Here is a 23,283-nt window from a genome sequence, read left to right as displayed (position 1 = left end):
AGGGGAAGCAGCAGAAGGATGTCGACTTGTCGGCAAACACTTACCTTCGAAAATTACTTGCCCTCGCATATAACTGGCACCCTTAATTTCACTTTATGAAAAAAAGACATTAAAAGATTTTGCATATATACCTCCCACACAAAAAACAACACGCCCTCCCCAATAGCTATTATATACTGTAGATGCAAGAGAAAAAAACTACATCATTGCCATTATCTGATGTGACATCTTCACAACTTGTGTTTTGTTTATATACAGATATAGATATATGTGTGTTGAGGCTTAAGTGCTGTGAAGAATTCATGTTAGAGGTTTAATGGAATATTAACAGCACTGAGAAAGAATTAAGACTAATTTTAATACTTCCAATATTTTGTCTCCGTCACAGAGACATCTTCGGGGATTACAAAAACTTTTTGTAACAACACATACACAAATACAATACAAAGTGAAACTGAAGTCCTATCCAGATGGTGCACCCACTGTGGGTATTTGCAGGTGTCCAGGGATGTAAAGAGGATCTCTGATAATTAGTTTCCCAAATTTTGGGAAGTTTAATGCAACCGTATTTGTTTAAATTAGGTTGATTCCTGAGTGCAGATGCAGATTCAAAGAATAGTTTTTCTTTTTTGAATTTACTATGGTGGAGCATGGCAGATTTTTTCCAGGAAATCCTGTGGGATGTATCCAAAACATGGTCAGCAAGGCCAGATTGACCATAATCATGTCTGCAGATGTAAGAACTGTGTTCTTCTTACTGGATGGATGCTGACCTGTCTGTTTGTCTGAAGTAGGCAAGTTTACAGGAACAAGGTACTCTATATACACCAGGCACTGAAAGAGGAGGGAGCTGGTTTTTAGTGGAGCGGATAAGGGGAGCAAGTTTACGGTGGGGCTTAAAAGCTGTATGGAGGTCGTACTTTGTTAATGATCTGGCTATTTTTTCTGAAATACCACAGATGTAAGGAATGGTGATAGCATTTTCATCAATGAGAATAATATCCATTTTCCGATTATATTCTGAGGAGTTGAGAACAACAGTGGCATTACCCTTATCAGCTCTGGCGATGACAATACTTTTTTCTTTCCATAATTTTTTAAGGGCAGAGAGTTGACTGGAAGATAAATTAACTTTAGGAGGTGAAGAACGGGAGAGAATGTTAGCTACGTCAAGTCTGATGTTATTGGCTGTTTCTGGAGCTAAGTGAAAGATTCCACGTTCGATTATTATTATTATTATTATTCCGGGCAACTCCAAGGAGTCGACAGACTCATCGAGGGAGGCCCTAACATCATGTCAAGAACAACTATTTGACATTCACACAGTAACTATCATACCTTGCCTTGAACTCATTCACGGTTGTAGCACCCACCACAGAATCTGGCAGCTTATTCCACTCATTCCACTCTCCAAATAAAAAATCTAGCTCTAACACCCTTGTTAACCACATTCTTGCCCAGCTTCCATGTATGGCCCCTAGTCCTCCCACCACCAGTCCTATTTTCAAAAATATCTTCTGGATTAATCTTATAGTAACCCTTCAGTAATTTGAATGTCTCAATCATATCACCCCTTTTCTGCCTATCGACCAATTTTTGCAACCCACAAATCTTCAACCTATTCTCATAAGGTTCATTCCACAGACCTGCTATCATCTTGGTCACTCGTCTCTGGATCCTCTCCACTTCCTCCCCATCACGAAGAAACACAGTAGTCCAGATGGGGTCTTATCAAGGCTCGATACAGAGGAACAATAACTTGTTTGTCTCTGCATGTTAAAATATTTTTCAGAAGCCAAGTGATTTGATGAGCTGATTTAGCCACTTTTGCAATGTGTCCCCTAAACTTCAATTCCCTATCCCCAACACTCCCAAATCCCTGGCCTCATCAATCTCCTGGAGTACGGTTCCACCAATGCAATATACTGCTGCTATTCTTTTCACCCCAAAATGCATAACCTTACACTTTGCCACATTAAATTGACATCCATTTTTCCTAGCCCAGTCCTCCAAACTATCCAAATCATCCTGTAAAATTTTGACATCCTGTGCACTCACAATTGCTGTACCCAACTTTGCATCATCAGCAAACAAGTGGACACTTCCTCTCAGATCCTTTCCTATATCATTGATGAACAAATTGAAAAGCAGTCGTCCAAGAACAGAGCCCTGCAGCACACCACTAGTCACAAGCCGTCTTTTAGACTCCACTCCTGAATAAACCGCTCTCTGGTATCTCTCCTTCCGCCACCCTCCTATCCATCTCACCAACCTTATATCTATCCCCATCTGCTCCAGTTTACTGATTAGGGTTCCATGTGGTATCCTGTCAAAGGCCTTGGCAAGGTCCAGTAGAATCACTGTAAACCCATTACCCTTATCCAGTACAGCCATCACTGTGTTATAAAATGTGAGCAAGTTACTGAGGCATGATCTACCCTTCATAAAACCATGTTGTCCCCCATACAATATCCCATTTTCATGTATCCAATCCTGTATTCTTTTCTTGACTAATTTCTCTAAGACCTTGACAACGATGACTGAAATGCTAATCGGTCGGTAATTTACAACAGCAGTCTTGGAACCACCTTTATGCAGTGGAACTATTTTCCCTTCTTTCCACTCCCCCCTCGGGACTAACCCAGACCCAGATACCGGAACTTCAATAGGTGCGATGGCAAAATTGTGTCCGAGGCTTAGGGCACTAACGGCATCTTCGCTAAGTCTTTTAAAAGATAGGTGGACTACTGTATGGAGCGGTTGAACTTCAGGTAGCAGTTTAGATTTGCAAAGGTTAGTGAACTTTTTGATGTGCTTATTTTTTATTTTCTGGAATTCTTTTTTGAGAGGAAGCTTCTGAGATGCTAAAGAGAATAGACCAAAGTTCAGGATTGAGTATAGAGGAGAGCTCTGTCTGTAATGAGACAATGGCAGTGTTTGTCGTAGCGAGACTGGCGCGAGTTTCAGTAATCTGTGTCGTAATAGTGCCAGACTAGCACGTTTGTATATCCGGAGGGCTTTATTAGATTTAAATTTGGCTTTAAGCCTAACATGGTTAGGAATATAATAAATTTAGTTTAATCCTTTATCCAAGTGTGAGCAAACAAAGTTTGCCTGAAGTATCTTCAGGACTGGGGTAAGGTGGTACAACTCCAGGGCAACTCGTTGCAAAGGTGGAGCAAGCTACCAACACTCCTGTCTCAATATCTCCTATAATGCAAAACACATCTCCTTGCGGATATGTCTAATGTTATGCATTAAGGGAAGGGCCACTACCCAGACTAATTTCGACCTTTATTGAGGTCTCTTCAGTGGGAGCCAGGCCCAAGTTGAGATACCAGGCAGAAGCATTAGCAGGTCATCTCCACCTATCGGAGTTGTCAATTGGTGTGCCACCCTTTTTTAATAAATTACTCTGGATTTAGAGAAAGATGTTGAAAGTTTATTTTTCACTTGGTTAGAGTATAATAAATTTAGTTTAATCCTTTATCCAAGTGGTGAGCAAACAAAGTTTGCACCTGAAGTATCTTCAAGACTGGGGTAAGGTGGTACAATACCAGGGCAACTCGTTGCAAAGGTGGAGCAAGCTACCAACAACTGGCAACTCTGATAGGTGGAGATGACATGCTAATGCTTCTGCCTGGTATCTCAACTTGGGCCTGGCTCCCACTGAAGAGACCTCAATAAAGGTCGAAATTAGTCTGGGTAGTGGCCCTTCCCTTAATGCATAACATTAGACATATCCGCAAGGAGATGTGTTTTGCATTATAGGAGATATTGAGACAGGAGTGTTGGTAGCTTGCTCCACCTTTGCAACGAGTTGCCCTGGTGTTGTTCCACCTTACCCCAGTACTGAAGATACTTCAGGTGCAAACTTTTTTGCTCACACTTGGATAAAGGATTAAACTAAATTTATTATACTCTAACCAAGTGAAAAATAAACTTTCAGTAAACTTTCAACGGTTAGGAATAACTCTTGAGTCCCGACATCTTTTTAAAAAGGCCAGCGATTTAATAAGCGTAGTTTCGACTTACCGTATTGTTTTGCTTTGTGTGCTATTTCATCACCATGAATGATCAGAATACGTGTCTTGAGGAAACTTTAATTATCAGAGATCCCTCTTTACATCCCAGGCCACCTGCAAATGCCCATAGAGGGCACACCACCTTGATAGGACTTTAGTTTCACTTTGTATTGTATTTGTGTGTGTGTGTGTGTGTTGTTACAAAAAGTTTTTGTAATCCCCGAAGATGTCTTTGTGATGGAGACGAAATATTGGAAGTATTAAAATTAGTTTTAATCCTTTCTCAGTGCTGTTAATATTCCATTAAACCTCTAACATGAACAGATATACACAATTTATATACAGAAAAACCAGTGCTTTGCCAGTATTCTTATAGTCATTATTACTCCTCTAATAATTCACCTGGCTCTGTAATATGGTGTCCTCTTCTCTATCCCTTCATGAGGCCATCCTTGCTGCATTCCACCTGTGCTGTTCTAGTGTACACTTGCACAGAAAACAATAGTCTCTTCAAATGCTTGCACTTTCTGCATTCAAATGTAATCCATGTCTTGCATGCAGCTCTCCTCTATCCTTATATGTATTTCCATGCATCCACATATTACAGACCTCTCTGTACATAATGCTTAAAAGATTTCACTCCTATTTATTCTTTTTTAAACTTTAGGAATAGATTCTGTTCATCATTTTAAAAGTTTTTTTTTTTAAAGTAATTTACTTATTTTTTAAATTCTTCTTCTGTTCTTCCAGTCCAGCAATACCATGAGTCTGAACCAAGAATTCTCCTTAGTTAGTCATAATTTTCACCTTTGCAGTTTATTATTATTATTATTATGAGAGGGATATCTTCATGGGGTCAAAAGACTCAACATGGAAGACCTTAGTAAATCTTTATATACACAATAACTATCATACCTCTACTTAAATTCATTCATTATCAGGACACTCACAACTAATTTTGGAAATCCATTCCCCCCCCCACACACACACACACACTTTATGTAAAAAATATAGTCTGCACACACTAACCATTACTCCTGATCCACAAGAAGCATAAGTGATGAAATCTGTGCACATTAGTAAAGATTCAGCCAAATCGTAGCCTATAATGTGGAAAAATACTCTCCTATCTTTACTTGTTATTGTGTTTTTCAAACATCCAGGGAATCATTTGAGCCATTTTGCAATATGCCCTCTGAACTTCAACTCTCTTCCACCATTACTTCTGAGTCTAGCCTCATCAATTTCATGCAATCCAATACCACTGCTGTGGTACATAGGATGCAATCTTTTCAACCAGAAGTGCATAAACCTACATTTAGCAATGTTAAATTGGATAATCTTCACCCAAATTTCCAATTTATTTAAATCATACTGCAGGATATCTACAACTACAACTGTTGTCCTCTCCAGTTTTGCATCACCATCAAACAACTGAATATCCTTTTCCCCACCCCTTAAATCTTTCCCTGTATCATCAGTATGCAAATTGAAGAGTTGTGGCCATGGAACATAACCCTGAGTCAGTGATTCCCCTCATCCTCATAGATTCTATGCTACTCACTGGTGTGTGTCTGTAAGCAAGGTCCCTATTAATGAAACTAGCTTCATATTGTTCTCGTTTGCTCCAGCTTTTGTTATAGTTTTCCATGCATGGAAAACTATAACAAATGCCTTTGCAAAATCAATCAATATCATGATGCAGCCATTTATTTCCCTTATCTAATTCTGCTATCACTGTATTATATAATGTGAGTAAATTACCAAGGCAGGAACTACCTTTAACAAAGCCATGCTACACAGTATAGAGTCTCTCTCTCTCTCTCTCTCTCTCACACACACACACACACACACCTGAAACAGCATATCACAGAGGATACCACAGGTGTGAGATTGTTGGATCTGGTAATAGCATCAAAAGATATGTATCAGAAGATGCAAATTAATTTGACAAGTGCAAGCAGTAATGATTATAGGAGATTTTCACTATAGCAAAAAAGTGCATACAGTAATAAGGAACTGAATTTTTGGATTTCTTTAGGGATAACTCTTTTAGGCATCATGTGGTGGAGAGAACACAAGGATCAATAGTTTTGGATTTGGTCACAGCATCAGAGGAGCTGATTGTGACAGATTTCATATTGGAGAACCATAGAGAATGGATATGTATGTAGACATATCAAGAAAAGAGGAATTTTGGTGTAATGATCATTTTTATTATTATTAACACCTCCATGGAATCAAAAGACTCATCGTAGGAAGCAAACACTGTTACACACAAAGTCCACCAAACTGTGCTTTAAACTCATTCACATAGTAATTGTCCTCTTTCTAAATTGTGCCTCCGTAAACACAACCTACTAGCCTAACTTAACCTATCCAACTTGCTAGTCAGTTATCCAATCCTATATTATTCTATGAAATAGATATTATTATTATTATTATTATTATTATTATTATTATTAAACAAGACCTCATGGAGTCAAAGACTCATCTAGGAGGTCCTTTTATCTCACACACATCTCATCATACCGGGTCTTAAACACATTCAAACTCCTTGCAGACACCACACTCTCAGGCAAGGCATTCCAATCATTCACAACTCTGCACGAAAAAAACCTGCCTCTCACTCCCCTACTCACACCCTCTTTATACAGTTTCCAGGGATGACCTCTGGTTCACCCCTGATCTCCCACTATTCGCTGTAGAACTTCTCCACCATTGATCCTATAACAACCCCTTACCAACTTGTAGGTCTCTATCATATCTCCCCTCTTCCTTCTCTCCACTAGACTCTGCAAATTACATCTTTTCAATCTTTCCTCATACTCGATATTCCAGAGGTCAGAAACTACCTTAGTCAATCGCCTTTGGACCCTTTCCAACATCTCTTCATCCTTCTGAAAACCAGGTGACCAAATCTGGGAACAATAGTCCATGTGTGGCCTAATCAAAGCCTTATACATTGGAACAAGAATCTCCCTACTTCTACACATCAGTGTCCTCCTCATCATTCCCAGAAGTCTTTGTGTTGTCTTCACAATTTTGGCGATGTGTCCCCTAAATTTTAGATCCTTATCCACTATCACTCCCAGATCTCTTATTTCCTCTACTTCCAACAATATATTCTCACCAAGCATAAATTCTGCATCCCATCTTTGTTTTCCAAATTTTAAAACCTTACATTTTGCAACATTGCACTCACATCCCCATTTGCTTGCCCAATCACTCAATTTATTCAAGTCTTCTTGCAAGGCCACAACATCTTCACTACTCTTTATGGTTCGTCCCAACTTTGCATCATCTGCAAACAACTGAATATCTCCATCCAAATCTTCGCCAATATCATTAATATACAAGTTAAATAGTAATGGCCCTAAAACAGATCCCTGAGGCACTCCACTAGTGACTTTCCTTTTCCTGGATATTGCACCCCCATACACAACTTGTTGATACCTATCAGATAGCCAGTCTCCAATCCAATGCACTAATCTAATATCCAACCCCATCTGCTCTAGTTTGACTGTCAACTTATCATGAGGTACTCTATCAAAAGCTTTTGTGAAATCCAAGTATATTATTGTGTATCCTTCTCCTCTGTCCAAGGAAGCAGTCACTTTATTGTAATAAGTAAGTAGATTACTAAAACACGACCTCCCTTTAGCAAATCCATGCTGTCCATCAAAGATTATACCATTGTTGTCAACCCAACTCTGGATCCTAGTTCTCACAAGCTTCTCCAACAACTTAACCACAACACCTGACACACAGATAGGCCTATAGTTTGATAGTTCTTCCATACTACCTCAGTAACAACCCTTTAACAACTTAAATGAATCATATTAAATCATATTCCCATCTCTTCCTCCTATTGACAAGGCTTTGCAAACTGCATTCTAACCTAAACCAAAAACCCAACATTACTTCCAGCCTACACAAAGCCCTGATATCGTTAAAAAAGAACCCATATTATTCAATTTAGTGACAAACCTATAAATAGAAGGAATATGATGGAAGTTAATTTTGCACTTGGTTAGACTATAATAAATTTAGTTTAATCCTTTATCCAAGTGTGAGCAAACAAAGTTTGCACCTGAATATATCTTCAGGACTGATAAGGAGAGGTATTGCACCACCAAGAGAAGGTGGTGTAATACCATGGCAACTTGTAACAAAGGTGGACCAAGCTCTCATCTCCCCCATGCAAAGCATATCTCCCTGCGAACATGTATACTGCTATGCATTAAGGGAAGGGCCACTACCCAGACCGGTTTCAACCTTTATTGAGGTCTCGTCAGTGGGAGGCAGACCCAGCAGTGGTGACACCAAGATAGAAGCAATGGAGAGGTCATATTTACCTATATGAGTTGCCAACAGGTGTACTACCTTATTATTAAATTACTCTGGATATAGAGAAAGATGTTGGAAGTTAATTTTACACTTGGTTAGACTATAATAAATTTAGTTTAATCCTTTATCCAAGTGTGAGCAATATGATGCTCCCAAGTCAGTGCAACTGTGTCTAGGTGAAATGGCTGTGAAAAGGGAAATGACAAAGTTTGAAAGAAGCATTGTGGTAGGATGCCATGTTGTAGGCCTATCTGTTCAGCAAATTGCTGACAAATTAGTCCATCCTAGGTCAACAATCAGTGATTCCATACTGAGATGGAAGAACAGGGAGCAAGTGCTCTGAATGACCCACCATACTGTGCTAAGAAGGATAATTTGTAAAAACTGACATTTGTTGGCCGACACGCTGAATGCAAAGCTCCGGACATAGACTGGAACACGATGTTGTGAACCAAGGCTCACAACATCGGTTTTCATGATAGGACCACAATATGGAAGTCTCACATTACCCACTCCGACATGCAGCATCATCTTCAGTGGTGCAAAGAGAGTGTACAGTGGGACATGAAAGCCTGGCAAGCTGTATTATGGAGTAACAAATCGTACACCCTCTGCCGGGAAGATCGCCGAGTATGGGTGTGGCCGATGCCTGGTGAATGTCTCTTACTAGAGTATGTAACCCCAACTATGAAATTTGGAGGTGGCTGTGTGATGGTATGATCCTACTTTTCCTCATTTGGCCTCATACCTCTGTTTGTGGTGCCACAAACATTGAACTCCGAGAAAAGTATCTGAACATTTTGGACAATGCAATGCTTCCTGCTTTGTGGTGTTTCTACAGACTTAATCCGTGTTGCTTTCAGCAAGAGAATGCACCATCACATTTGACTGGTCTCCACAGAGCCCTGATCTCAACCCTAGTGAACATCTGTGGAAAGATCCAGATCATCGTGTGAAGTCTAGTGATGTCCACCCCACAATAGTCCAAAATTCCCATTGATCACTATTGTACGCTTATGGAAAGTATGCCCCTTAGGATTGCTGCTTCAGTCATTGCAGCTAAAAGAGGTCCTACATCTTATTAAGGAGGCTGACCATAGTGTGAGGAACAAAAGTGCCCATTGTCTTCTTTCCAAGCAGTGTATATGCACTCCTTTGTCCAATACATTCATCACCTTATTATAGTACATGAGAAACTTGGTAAACCATGAACTCACTTTAACAAACCCATGCTGATAAGCATGAAGAATACCATTGTGATCAACCCAATTTTGTATTCTATCTCTCACAAGCATCTCCAATACATTAACTACAACTAAAGATATACAGATCAACCTATGATTTGTTTGCTTAGCCTTATCAAAACCTTTCTGAAGTGGAAAGATTTTGTCTTCCTTCCACTCCTTTGAGTCTTGTGCTGTTGCAAGACTTTTGTTAACTAGGTAGACCAGGGTTATGATGTTAACTCCTTGGAACATTCCCTCAAGACACATGGTGATATGTCATCAAGTCCTGTTGCCTAATTGACATCTAGTCTAATTTTATTTCTTTCACTTATTGTTTCTTGTTTAGTTTGTGTGTGTTATTGCAATTTTAAGATTGTATTCCTGAGAATGTCTCTGTGACAGAGACAAAATATTGAAATGATTGAAATTAAACCAGCTGTTTAATTATTTCTTTTTGTCCTGCAGTTATTATCATTATTATATTAAGAGAGGCTCCAGGAAGTCATGGATTCATCGAGGGAGGCCACATACCACACACACCAGCTATCAGACTTATCCTTGAATTCATTCACACTGCTTGCACTCACAACATCCAATGGCAATCCATTCCAATCATGCACCACCCTATGCGAGAAAAATCTAGCCCTCACTCCCTTCTTATTGGCATTCATTCTCAGCTTCCAAGGATGCCCTCTCGTCCTTTCGCCACCCTCATTTTAGCATTGCAGTTATCTTTTGAGTTGTATTTGCAATCTTTGCTATGGCTCTGAACTTCAACTTCCTGTCTACTAACACTCCAAGATCCCTAGCCTCATCAGTTTCTTCTAGCATAATCCCACCAATATAATACAACACTGGATATCTAATCATGCTAAAGTGAATGAGTTTACATTTACTGACATCTATTTTTCCGTGCCCGCTATTCCAGCCTATTCAAATTGTTCTGCAAATACTGCATATCAGAATCATTCCTGATTACCCTACCTATCTTTGCATCATCAGCAAATAGCTGTATGTCGCTTGTCAAATCCTTCCCAATATCATTAATGTACAAATTGAATAACAGCGAATGAAGCACTGATCCTTTGGTTCAGTGCTTCGTTCCCTGCAAGATTTAAGGTCACCAATGGTTACCTTAAATCTTGCAGGCTCACATCCCCAGTATACCACATTTTAATATCTGTCACTCAGCCATCCCCTTATTCATGCTAATATTCTATAATCCAAACCCATATTCTCCAATTTATGAAACAGTCTACCATGTTGTATTCTTTCAAAAACCTTAGCAAAATCCTAACGTATCATGGTGCATCCATTCACCTTGTCTACTTCAATGGTAACATTGTTATAGAATGTGAGCAAGTTGCTAAAACATTAGTAAACCCATGTTGCTCATTGCAAAGTAGACATTCACTGTCAATCCATTTCTGAATGCAAGCCCTAACCAATTTTTCCAAAATCTTCACCACCATTCCAGAGATACCAATTGGTTGATAGTTGGATACATCAGTCTTTGCACCACCCATGTGCAATGGAATTACCATACATTCATTCCATTCCTGCCAAATCTTGCCTGTTCTAAGACTCATTAAACATCTTGGCCAAAGGAACAGCTAGTTCAGCTGAACACTCCGATATCCCATCAGTCGCTATTGGTGAATTCTTATTCAGTTTGTGCAACAACTCTAATACCTCATCCTCATACACCCGAGTTTCTTTATCCAGTGAAGGGGTAGCAGTGAGCTCAATGCTGTGTACACCAGGTTGGTAGCTTTTAACAAAAGAGACACTCATTAGTTGAACTGCCTCTTCTGCATCTGTTATCCTCATGTAATCTACATTTAGAAGAGTTATTCTTTCTTTTACTTGCAGCATATTGATAAAATTCTTGTAGGTTGTCTTTAGCATGGACAGCCGGTTTCTTTTCATACTCAGGCTTTGCTTTCTGTAGAACAGTTGTGACTGTTCTAACCTGATGCTTATAATTTTCATAATGGACATCATCCTTATGCACGTGGTATTCCTTCCACGTCATCCTTTTCTTCTGAATCTCTTGCTTAATAAGATTGCACATCCATTTGATTCCTATCCTATTTATTCTTCAAACTCTCAGGACACATTCTGAAATCACATTGTTTAAATGTCTTCCATGCACTGTTGATATTGTTCAAATCCATCAACCAATTCCATTCCACTGAACTCAGTATATTCCTCAGCTGGTCATAATTTCCTGCTTTGTAGTTCAGCATGTAACCTTTTCTGAATGGAACACTCATAAAAGTTGGTGACAGTGATCAAGCAGTACTCACCGAAGTGAGTACTGCTTGATCACTGTCACCAACTGGAGGCAGAATAGTTACGTCTTTAACTAAAAAGCCCTCTGACACTATAATCAAATCTAACACTCTTTGACCTCGAGTTCCTTCTGTCACATGCTGCTTGAAGAAGTTGTCCTGCAACAGTTCAATGAATTCAGTTTCATTCTTCTAATGAGATTCTACTGCTACCCAATCAATATTTGGACAATTAAAGTATCCCATTATGATGACTCTTTTCATGCTCATCTTTTCTATTTGGTGATGCATTTCTTCATTACTATCAACCAATCCACTAGGTCTGTAACAACACCCCACCATGTAATTGATCTTGTTAGATTCTACCTCACACCAGATGGCTTCAAACTCACTGCCACATGAAATACTGTTAGTAGTAGTACTACAATGATAGCTCTCAACTCTAACTGGATTCAAGTCATCCGATATCATTAGCAGCATGCCGTCCTCCTCTCCTATCCTCTCAATCATTCCTAAAAATACTGTACCCTGTACACTCGATACTAGTTATTATGTCTGATTCTGATAGCCAGGTCTCACTAATTGCCTACAATCTGAGGTCCCAACATATTGACTAAGGCAAGAAACTCTACACCTTTGTTTCTGATACTCCTAGCATTCGTGTACAGACATAAACTCTACCTCCATGTTCTTTTGTATACTCTTGACTGCAATCTGAATGACAGTTGGACAACTCGCAGATCTGTATTCTTCTCTAGTGCCTTATACATGTAAACATCTTTACACGTTTGATGGGTTCGAAATAGATGAACACAAAGTTGAAATTATTCTCTCCTCATCAGCATTTCCACGACAAAGCCCATTCCTGTCATTAACAGTTATATGCCTGCCTGGTTGGCCAAGTGGTTAGCGTAACTGCTCTCCTGCCTAAAGGCTGCGGGTTCAAATCCTGCTGTGGGCATGGATGTTTGTGATTGTTTGAAAAAATACTAATGGCAGTGGACAGTAGATGGTGTAGTTGCTGTTCATTGTACTTGGTGGATTGAATCGTGGAGACAGAGAGTTTTAGAGCAAGCGCCCCTCCCTCGATGAGTCTATGGAACACTCATAAACTTAGTCACTTCCCAAGTGAGTACTGCATGATCACTGTCACCAACTGGAGGCAGAATAGTTACGTCTTTAACTATAAAGCCCTCTGACACTATAATCAAATCTAACACTCTTACTATTATGTGACTCCCTGAAGGTGTCACATAATAATAATAATAATATAACATTGTCACTCTTGCACTCACATTCTAACCATTCCTCCCCTTTATAATTTAGTTTTCCTGACTCTCTGTTAAGGTTTCATGCCAGTTATTAGTTTTTCAAGCCTCCTGATACCAAACACATTCAGGTGTAGGCCATCCCTCTTATACAAATCCAATCTTCCCTCAGACTCACCCCACACATCCAAAAACCCGCATCCATTCCTTCTACACAGCCTACACATCGAATCGTTTGTAATCATAGTCCTTCTTCTTAATTCATTTTTTATCATATCAAGGTAATATACTGATGATTTTCATGTTGGAGGTTTAATGGAATATTAAATGATGATTTTCACTTTCTCTCTCTTCACTCTCTCCTCTTAAAACAACCCCTTTCATGTTTCATGTCCTTTCTCATACTGAACTTATTGCTAGTTAAGTACATTCCATTAAATTGTATTATGAGGGGTGGTTACACCATGGTACTTTTGGACTTTGCTGAAGCATTTTATAGGATATGGTTGTTGCATGCATTATAGCAGGGATCGGCAACCAACGGCCCAAACGTGCATTTTTGGCAGCCCATAAAAGGTTGACTATATTTGCATGGCATGTGGCCCGTAAAATTTTATCATGAAGAAAAGACGTTATGGACATTTCAAGAGGATTTTATCTACTAGTCAAATGCTAGATGGTTAAGTAGAGGTGCTGTGCTAAAAATATTTTGTAATTTACATGAAGAAATAGATATTTTCATGACGGAACACGAAAATACTGTCCTACAACTATCGGATAAAAAATGGATCTCCTACATTTATGGTAGACATTACAACTACCTTAATGAACTTAATTATTGAACCTACAGGGTTGGTTGGTTGGTTTATACTTTATTTGGCACAAAAACTACAAAGGTCATACTGTACCATACTAAAGGTTACAACATTAGCATTTACAGAAAATTGTAAACAATATGTCTGTACAAGAATCTAGTTTCTGCAGGGCCATGGTAAATTATCATCAGAATTGTTTTCTGACATAAAAGCTTTTGAAGACAAACTATGTCTGTTGAAGAAATATATGATGGAAGAAAATCTACATGATTATATATGGTGCAAATCGGCATCTACAGTTGGATGGCAAACACAAAAGGAAACTTTTGTTGGTATTATTGAAGATTTACAAAATGGAATTTTCAGTAAGATTTGTGGATACTGAACCCTTTTAATATCCACAAAAAGTCGGTTTGTTTAACCCTTTTAAACAAACCGACTACTGATAGAAGTTTTGGAATTGCAACGCAATAAAATATTAAAGAATGCATTTTCATTAGAAAATATCCAAAAAATTTTCGCAAAGAAGATGATAGTTGCATTTGGAAGCACATACATTTGCGAACAAGCATTTTCTACCATGTGTTTTAGAAAAAATAAATTTGCTTCTCGACTAACTAATGAACATTTGCATGTTTCGATTCGAATTTACATCTCAGGTTATAAAGTGGATCTAGATAATTTGGCTAAGGGAAAACAATCACAAAACTCACATTAAGCAGGGAGACGCACATATTGTGATGTATAAAACTATATTACATATACTTTGTTTTTATGTGATAATAATTTTTCATTGAGTTTCATTTTCATGCTTGTTTCATATCTCGTACTTTAAATATTTCTGTGTTTTTTTTAAGATTGATATAATAAAATTGATACCTTGAGTATTTTTTTCACTCACTATTTTCTATTAATTAAATGCTTGGCCCGCGACTCTGGAAAGGTTGCCGACCCCTGCATTATAGGATACCGGATATTATAAATGGTATAAACGAACTATAAATGATTAACTTCAAATAGAGAATGGCGAACTGACAGATATTGGCAAACCACTATATATACGAGGGGGTACTCAAAAATAACTGGAATTATTATTTTTTTTAAAATTTTTATTAAAGTTTATTCTACCATATTCTAGTCTCCTTCAAAGTATTCTTCAGGTGAGTCAATGCACCTGTCCCAACAGTCTTACCACTGATGAAAACAGTTCTGGAACTTCAACTGGAATACTGTTTATAGTCTCCAGTGACTTTTCTTTCAGTTTGTCAATGAATCGTTGACCTTTCATGGTTTTCTTTATCCATGGGAATAATTAAAACTCGCATGGAAAAAGAACAGCCAAGTAGGGAGGGTAGGGAATAATCACCATGTTGCTTTCTTCAAGAGCTGTTGAACAGACAAGGCCGTGACTCGTCTGTTCTTGACTTGTCAACTGGACCTCGCCTGCACCAAGGGTTGTAAACCCCGAAGAAATCGGCAGTTCTCCTTGATCATTTTGTTAAGGCGGATCCCTTCTTTCTTCTCCTCCGTGCACTCTTTTTTCTTTGTCTTGTTGGAAATTTCTCTGAAACTAGCGGATCTCTTTGATACTAACTTTGAAGGTGTTCATGTGCAGAGCTCGCAAACAATTTTCTCACACACTTAATCGTAAACAACTTTCTTGTGCTCGTATACATAGCTATTATACAAAGATCCGATGGCAAAGCAATGCCTTTCAGTTTTTGATATTCTAGAAATTTTAGTTAAAACAGTAAATACAATCAATTCCCATAGGATTATTTACATTAATCTTTAACATAAAATACACAGAGACAAACAAGATTATTTTTGTAACAGTTCTCATGAGACTTGACCTCTGTAAAAATTGATGTAAAGCGCTTTGATATTTCTCAGCTACATCGAGTTTTATAGCTTGGTGCTTGTTTTGTTTCTGGATCATAACTGTAGAACCAAGACTCATCCCTGGTCACAACTTTTGAAAGAAAGTTCTGGTCATTAAGAACATGCTCCCTCAAATTGCAGCAAACATTCACACATTTTTTTAATCCTCTGTGAGCAAATGAGGCACAAATTTAGCAGACACCCATTTCATTTGCAAACCTGTTAAAATTCATTGGCATGAACTCCATGACAAATTCATCTCTTCAGAAACTTGCTCAATGGTCTTTCAGCGATCTTAATTGATTGCCTGGCAAACCCTTTTGATGTTTTCATCATTTCTGCTTATCGAAGGTCGGCTCGATCATGGTTGGTTTTCAACTGACATGCCCCATTATTTGAAATGGAAAAATCACTTGTAGACATGCATTTTACCTAAAGCATCATCCTTAAAGGCTTGCAGAAGCATAGATAGTTTCAGCTGCAGTTTTACCCAAAAGGAAACAAAATGTCCCACAAGGAACAGGAACAGAGAGCATTCCTTCTCTGTTCCTTTCACGCACGCACGCACGCACGCGCGCGCACACACACACACACACACACACACACACGGTTCCAGATCAGTGAACCAGTTCACACAGGATGATGCCACTTGCTATACTGGTGTGGAATACTGCACACTAATGGTGCCTAACAGCATCATCCATAACTAGATAAATGCGCGCGTGCACTAAGTTCAGATTCCGTTTATTTTAGGGTATCCCCTCATATGAGTCACACTAATAGTGACTTTCCTCTTCCAGGATACTGGTCCCAGAAAAAATTGAACTGTACAGACTCTATCTATTAGGTCGAGACTGTACGGAAGAAGACAGAGAGAGGAAAAATAGTGTGCGTGTTGCCTAGGTATGATAATGATGAGCTGAGCAGAAGAGCGGTGATATTGAATGGCATAATAGCGAGAATGTGTGACAAGAGAGGACTGGTATATGTGGATGCTTGGAGTGCGTTTGAGGAAAGAGAGGAGTTGTTTGCGAGAGACCGTTTGCATTTGAATGAGGAAGGACGTAGGCATCTGGAGAGATTGCTGTTCTGAACGAGTCAGTGTGTCCCAGGGAGGATGATAGCAGGGGTGGCCTCTTGTGGGAATGGATACTTGGGAGAAGGGAGACAATGTCAGGTAAGACTGAGCCCAGTGGAGTCTAGAAGGGATAATGCTGGGTATAGAAACAATGGCATTTATATGCTGTATACTAATGCCAGGAGTATCCGGAATAAGGGAGAGGAATTGGTGGCGCAGATAGCATCAGCCTGGCCAAAAATTATTGCGATCACTGAGACGTGGTTGACAGAATTGGATATAAAAACAGGAATAGAAGTCACTGGGTATAGCATTTTTCGCCAGGATAGGAGGGGAAAGCGTGGTGGTGGGGTGCTGCTTATGATAAGTGATGACCTATGTCCTCTAAGAGTGGAAAATTTGGAAGGTAGTGAGACAAATGATTTTGAGAGCGTATGGTGTGAGGTAGAGGTAGGCAAGACAGGATATTTAGTGGGGTGTTGCTACAGACCCAGGAGCACAGAGGATGGGGACCAGGAGATGTTTAGACAGCTAAGTTTGGCAAGTGCAAGAAGAATGATTGTTATGGGAGATTTTAACTTCAGTAGTATAAATTGGAGAGAGGAAGATGCATGTAACAATAGGGGAATGGAATTTCTAGAATTCTTGAGGGACAAATGTCTTAGGCAACATGTAACAGAGGGAACAAGAGGTTCAAAAATTTTGGATTTGGTTATAGCATCAGAAGAGTTGATAATAACTGAGTTGACGTCTCTCCCACCAGTTGGAGAGAGTGACCATATGGTTTTGACTTGGAAAATGAATAGACATGCAGGAGTATCAAAGAGACGGGAACTTATGTGGAATTATAAGGCAGGTGATTATAATAGTCTTAGACGTCAACTTCGGGAAGTTTCATGGAGGGAGGAATTGGAAGGCCGGGATATCACCAGTGCGTGGGAAATTGTGAAAGAATATTTGTTATCAGCAATGGTAAGTTGTATACCACGAGTGAAGAAGAGGGCACAATTTGGAGTAAAGTGGATGACAAACAATATTAAACAGGAATTGCATGCGAAAAAGAGGCTATGGAAGAGATATAAGGAGACAGGTGAAGAGATGCATGAGGAATATAAGACACAGGCCAGAAGAGTGACTCGTGTGGTAAGGAAAGCGAAACTGGAATATGAGAGGAGATTGGCCCTAAGATCCAAAGAAAATCCTAGGGAATTTTTTAGCTATGTGGCCAGTAGGAGGAGAAATGACTGTGGAAGAATGATATTGTGGGATAAAAATGGGAATAGAGTGACTGATGCAGAGGACATAGTGGAATTGTTCATTGAACACTTTATTGGAGTATTTCATCCTAGAGGAGTCAGTTTTAATGCTAGAGGGATAGGACTGGTACGAGGTCTGGAGGTACAGGAGGAGAGTGTGTTTCAGATACTGAGTACTCTGGATGTCAGTAAAGCTGTGGGACTGGATGGTATTTCTCCACGAGTTTTGAGAGAATGTGCTAGGGAATTGACAATACCTTTAACGTGGCTTTTCAATGAAAGTCTGGCTTTGGCAAAGGTGCCCAGGGAATGGAAGGAAGGTAAGATAGTGCCATTGCATAAGGGTGGTAACAGACTGGAAGTGTCTAATTATAGGCCAGTCTGTGTGTCATCAGTAGTTGTTAAGATCTTGGAGAAAGTAGTGAGGGACCGTGTACAGCATTGGGCAGATGAGGGTAATGTTATCTGTGAGAATCAACATGGATTTGTGAAAGGACGCTCTTGTTTTAGCAATATGCTAGCCTTTTATAATAAAGTTACAAGAGCATTAGATGAGGGAAAGGCATATACTGCAATTTTCTTAGACTTGGCGAAGGCATTTGACAGGGTGCCACATGATAAGCTGATATTTAAGTTGCAGCACATGGGTCTGGATGTCAGATTGGTCAACTGGATTCAGGATTGGCTGTCTGATAGGTATCAGAGAGTTGTGTATGGTGGAGCAGTTTCCAGGAGGCAGAGGGTTACAAGTGGGGTCCCACAGGGCTCAGTACTAGGACCTATATTGTTTAACCTTTATATCAATGACATAGCCAGTGGATTGCAGGGGGATATTCAGTTGTTTGCGGATGATGCGAAGCTTGGAAGGATTATTAGTAATAGTGCAGATGTGGTAGCCCTGCAAGAGGATTTAAATAAGCTAGATAGATGGGCAAATGAATGGGGGTGTCAGTTTAATGCAGCAAAATGTAAGGTCTTGAGGTTTGGGAAACATCGATGGGATGCTGCATACTCTATGGGAGGAGTTATACTGGAGGAAGTAGGGGAGACAAGAGATCTGGGGTTGATGATTGATAGAAACCTGAAGTTTAGGGGACATATTGCAAAGGTGGTGAAGGTAACACAGAGGATTGCTGCTATTATGAGAAGGACACTGACCTGCAGAGATAAGAGGGTTATCATTCCGTTGTATAAGTCTCTGATCAGACCACACTTGGACTATTGTTCTCAGATTTGGTCCCCAGGATTTGAAGGGGATAAATTAACCGTGGAAAGGATACAAAGACGGATGACAAAGATGGTTTCAGGGCTGTACAAGGATAGTTATGAGGATCGGCTTAGAGAATGTGGACTGCAGAGTTTGGTGGATAGAAGAAGGAGAGGTGATATGATTGAGACTTTTAAACTGTTGAGAGGTGGTTACAGGGTTGACACTGGGGAGTTCTTTCGCTTGGTTGATCAGCGGGAAGGAGTGATGACAAGAGGCCATCCCTGGAAGTTACGAAAGGAAACTGTGAGCAAGAGGGTAAGGAGTGGTTTCTTTGTGTGGAGGGTGGTTGAGCCGTGGAATGCATTGCCTGATGGAGTGGTGGGAGCGAGAACGGTCAGTGGGTTTAAGGAGTGGTATGATAAACTTTGTGTTTCTCAGGGGGGGACTTCCCCTCGATGAGTCTTGACAGACTTTATGTCTTAGAAAGGACCTCCCTCGATGAGTCTTTTGACTCCTTGGAGGCCTGAATAATAATAATAATAATAATAATAATAATAATAATCTGATTGATATGTACAAAGTGTTAAGAAAAGATTGCCAACCGAATATTATTATTATTATTATCATTCGTGACATCTCCAAGGAGTCTGAAGACTCATCGCAGGACACCTACTATACAACTCTCCGTCTCCACTACTACACAGAACCTCTACTACCAATTACCTACATCAACGCCATCTACTGCCCACCACAGCTAATGTTTTTTGTCTGTAAATTGCGATGTGTTCTGAAGGGCCGATTTGTCTGTATAGGGGATGAAAAACCCGAATTTCCGGGAGAAAAACCCCTGTTACCTCCATATGAGATCAGCTAACTCACCTTCAATTGAAAAAGTCCATATAGATTCCTCCCATCATGAGAATCGGACTTAGGCCTTTTCTAATCGAAGGGCGCAACGTACTGTCATACTTCCAATTGTGCTACAGAGGCATAAAAAATTGGAAAAGCTTTGACAGTAGAGTTGGGGGGGGGGAAATCTAAGACAATTTTTGAATGTTATATAGGGCTGTTGCTAGCAAAGGAGTGAGAAGCATGTTTTTAGATGGAGAGTAGCAGTGAGCATATGGAATACACTGTCTGCACTCTTGCAATGGACACTAGATCTCATTCAGATCTTAAAACTCACTCACACACACACTGTGTATGTGTGTTTTAAGATCTGAATGAGATGTACAAGGTGTAGAGAGAGAGAGAAAGAGAGATTTACCAGCTTGATATTGGAGAGATCTTCCAAAGGGTGTAAAAACACTAGGGACAAAATCATTGGCTAGTAAAAACACTAGGGACAAAACCATTTCCAGTGCGAGACTGCAACTTCAAAGTTGCAGTCTCACACTGGAAATGGAACCATCATGCTTATTGTAGGTCTGAGACAACCTGAAAAAGTCCGTGTCTGATCATTAGAGCAGAATCCTTAGCAAGACCCACAAAACCAAAATGCATGATTAGTTTACAAAATTTTGTGCCTGGAATTCATGTGAAAATATGTCTTTAATAAATGTGGGTGGATGATAAAACACTGTCTGAAAATGGATGCTTAACTTACCTGAAATCTTAAAAGTAGTTTAAATGCTGGCCTAGGTGGCAGATTGGTTAGCGTATCTACTCTCCAACTGACAAGCTGCGGATTCAGATCCTGCCATGGACATGAATGGCTGTGATTGTCTTTAGGTGTGGGATCAATTTCGTTGTCTGGTAACAACAACAGTTGATTATTGGAGGTCTGAAGTGGCTTTAAAAAGTTCCATGTTTGATCTCTAGTGCAAGGTTTCCAGACTAGATAAAAAAATAAAAATGCAAATACACTCAGAGTTATTCTCATGTACTGAGTTTTGGAATTCAGGCTGATGTTTTTGCTGTTTATATTTATTACATTCATAGTCAAAATCAGTCTGTTCAATTGTATGAGAGAAATTAATGAAAACAAAGTGTAAAAACTATTCATTTTTTTTTTAAAATCACAACTCTGTTTAAAGGAAACTGATATGCCACTTACCTTTGTGCACAAAAATCGTGGGACTTTTTTAGCGCATCCCTGTCGTGTTCTTTAGATACAAATGGTAGTTCAAAATAATGGTCAGCACTGCACACTTTACATGTTAGATATTTCTCTTCAATCATTTTAGTTAGTAAACTTTTACCACCACCTGGTGGGCCACGAATAATGAACATTATATGACCATGAGACTTAACATACCGAATAGTTGACTCATCTGTTAAAAAATTAAAATCAAACATCTTTTCTGGAGATACATCAAACCCTAACACTTGCTTTGATCTTCTGGGATCAGTCATTATGATGTATTGCTATTAAAAAAAGTCACAATAATAATAAAAAAATTGAATTCAACAAACATTACCTATATACATACATAAACTATCCTTTTTTTAAATAAAATACTCCATAAAACAACAACAAAAACGAATCTAGATTACAGTAAAACCATAGCCATCAGATACATTAAAGGGTTATCAGAAAAAATCAACAGAATCCTACAACATTATAACCTCAATGCCACCTTTAAGCCACCCACTAAACTTAAAACCATATTCAGCTCCTCTAAGGATCCTCTCCTCCCATTGGCACATCCTGGTGTCTATTGCATCCGCTGCACCTGTAACTTACCGTACATTGGTGAAACAGGACGGACAATCCCTATACGTAAGAAAGAACACATTAGACACATTAAATATAACCATTATGGTGAAGCAGGTCTCTCAGATCACGTGCTCAACATCTTACACCAAATCAACTGGAAAACCACCCAAATATCAACAACAAAGATAGCATGAAAATTCCAAGGATCTGGATGGCACACATTCAGCCTACCTAATATATAAGATCCAGCATAAGTCAGGACTCTAGCCAATCTTCAGCTAGTATTAGAAACCATTCCATACCAACTGGCTGGAATGTACATTTATAATAATCATGATGTCAATATATGTATATAGATAGATATAGTTCGCCCACCAATTAGAGATCCTTCGACACTTCTGCGCATGTCAGAAAAAGGAGAATCCATTCCGATAATAGGGTAATCAGTCCGTATTGTGGGATGAGTTGTTTTTTATTACACGTCGGAAAATTAACTTCTCTTTTATGCTTATTGTAGTTAATTATGTTGCTTGTATAACAGTTGGAAAATTTTACCTATAAAGCACGTGATTTCGCGTGTTGGCGACCAATTCGTACGTCCTTCATTTCTTTCTCCCCTTCAGCATGAATCGACTATTCTTGGCAAGACGCCAAGCAGAGACCTACAAACGGTGGGCGAACTATACATAGACTTGTTGTTGCGCCCAATGTATTTCTACAACCAACAGATAACACTAATAATAGGACTCTAGTGTTGATGTATAATTTTTTTTTTTTTTTTTCACCAGAGGTCAGGCCAACAATTGTTGTAGCGGTTGGTCAGTAACTTTAACAAGCTACACTACAATCAAAACAAGCTACACTACAATCAAAACAAGCTACACTACAATCAAACCAGTTTGATTGTAGTGTAGCTTGTTTTCTGTGTATAGTTGTATGCTCCAGAAGATGACCTTGACATAAAGGTCGAATGTAGATTTTAGTTATATTAAACTAAAGTTTTTATTCAAACACGGTGGTTGTCTCCATAATTTTCAAAAATGTATACATAAACTATTATTATTAATACAAACACCAGAATGCAAATGACAATTAAAAAGAACCAAAGACTCACATGCCCATCATCACTTGTGATACAGTGTCACACATTACCAAATTAACAACAATAATGGCTGCCACTTATCCCAAAATCACACCCGTAATGTATGCTAAATATCTTTG

The 23,283-nt window shown here is 39.1% G+C and overlaps 1 protein-coding gene across 3 annotated transcripts in view; it reads right to left on the bottom strand.

The window, feature by feature from the left end:
• Positions 1-23,283, bottom strand: part of LOC150101271 (myelin protein CNP-like) — a 279,632-nt gene that overhangs the window by 146,542 nt on the left and 109,807 nt on the right. For all 3 annotated transcript variants that reach the window (XM_090400742.1, XM_090400743.1, XM_090400744.1), the window contains exon 2: positions 21,460-21,770. In XM_090400742.1, the coding sequence (XP_090256868.1) occupies positions 21,460-21,758 (299 nt within the window). In that variant the 5' untranslated portion in view covers positions 21,759-21,770. The remainder of the gene's footprint in view (positions 1-21,459; positions 21,771-23,283) is intronic.

Source organism: Typopeltis vanoorti, chromosome 11, assembly GCF_054136105.1.
Source record: "Typopeltis vanoorti isolate ZY-2024b chromosome 11, IOZ_Tvanoo_1.0, whole genome shotgun sequence".
NCBI lineage: Eukaryota > Metazoa > Arthropoda > Arachnida > Uropygi > Thelyphonidae > Typopeltis > Typopeltis vanoorti.
The sequence above is the reverse complement of the archived record's forward strand: the minus strand, read 5'-3'. Positions and strand labels throughout refer to the sequence as shown.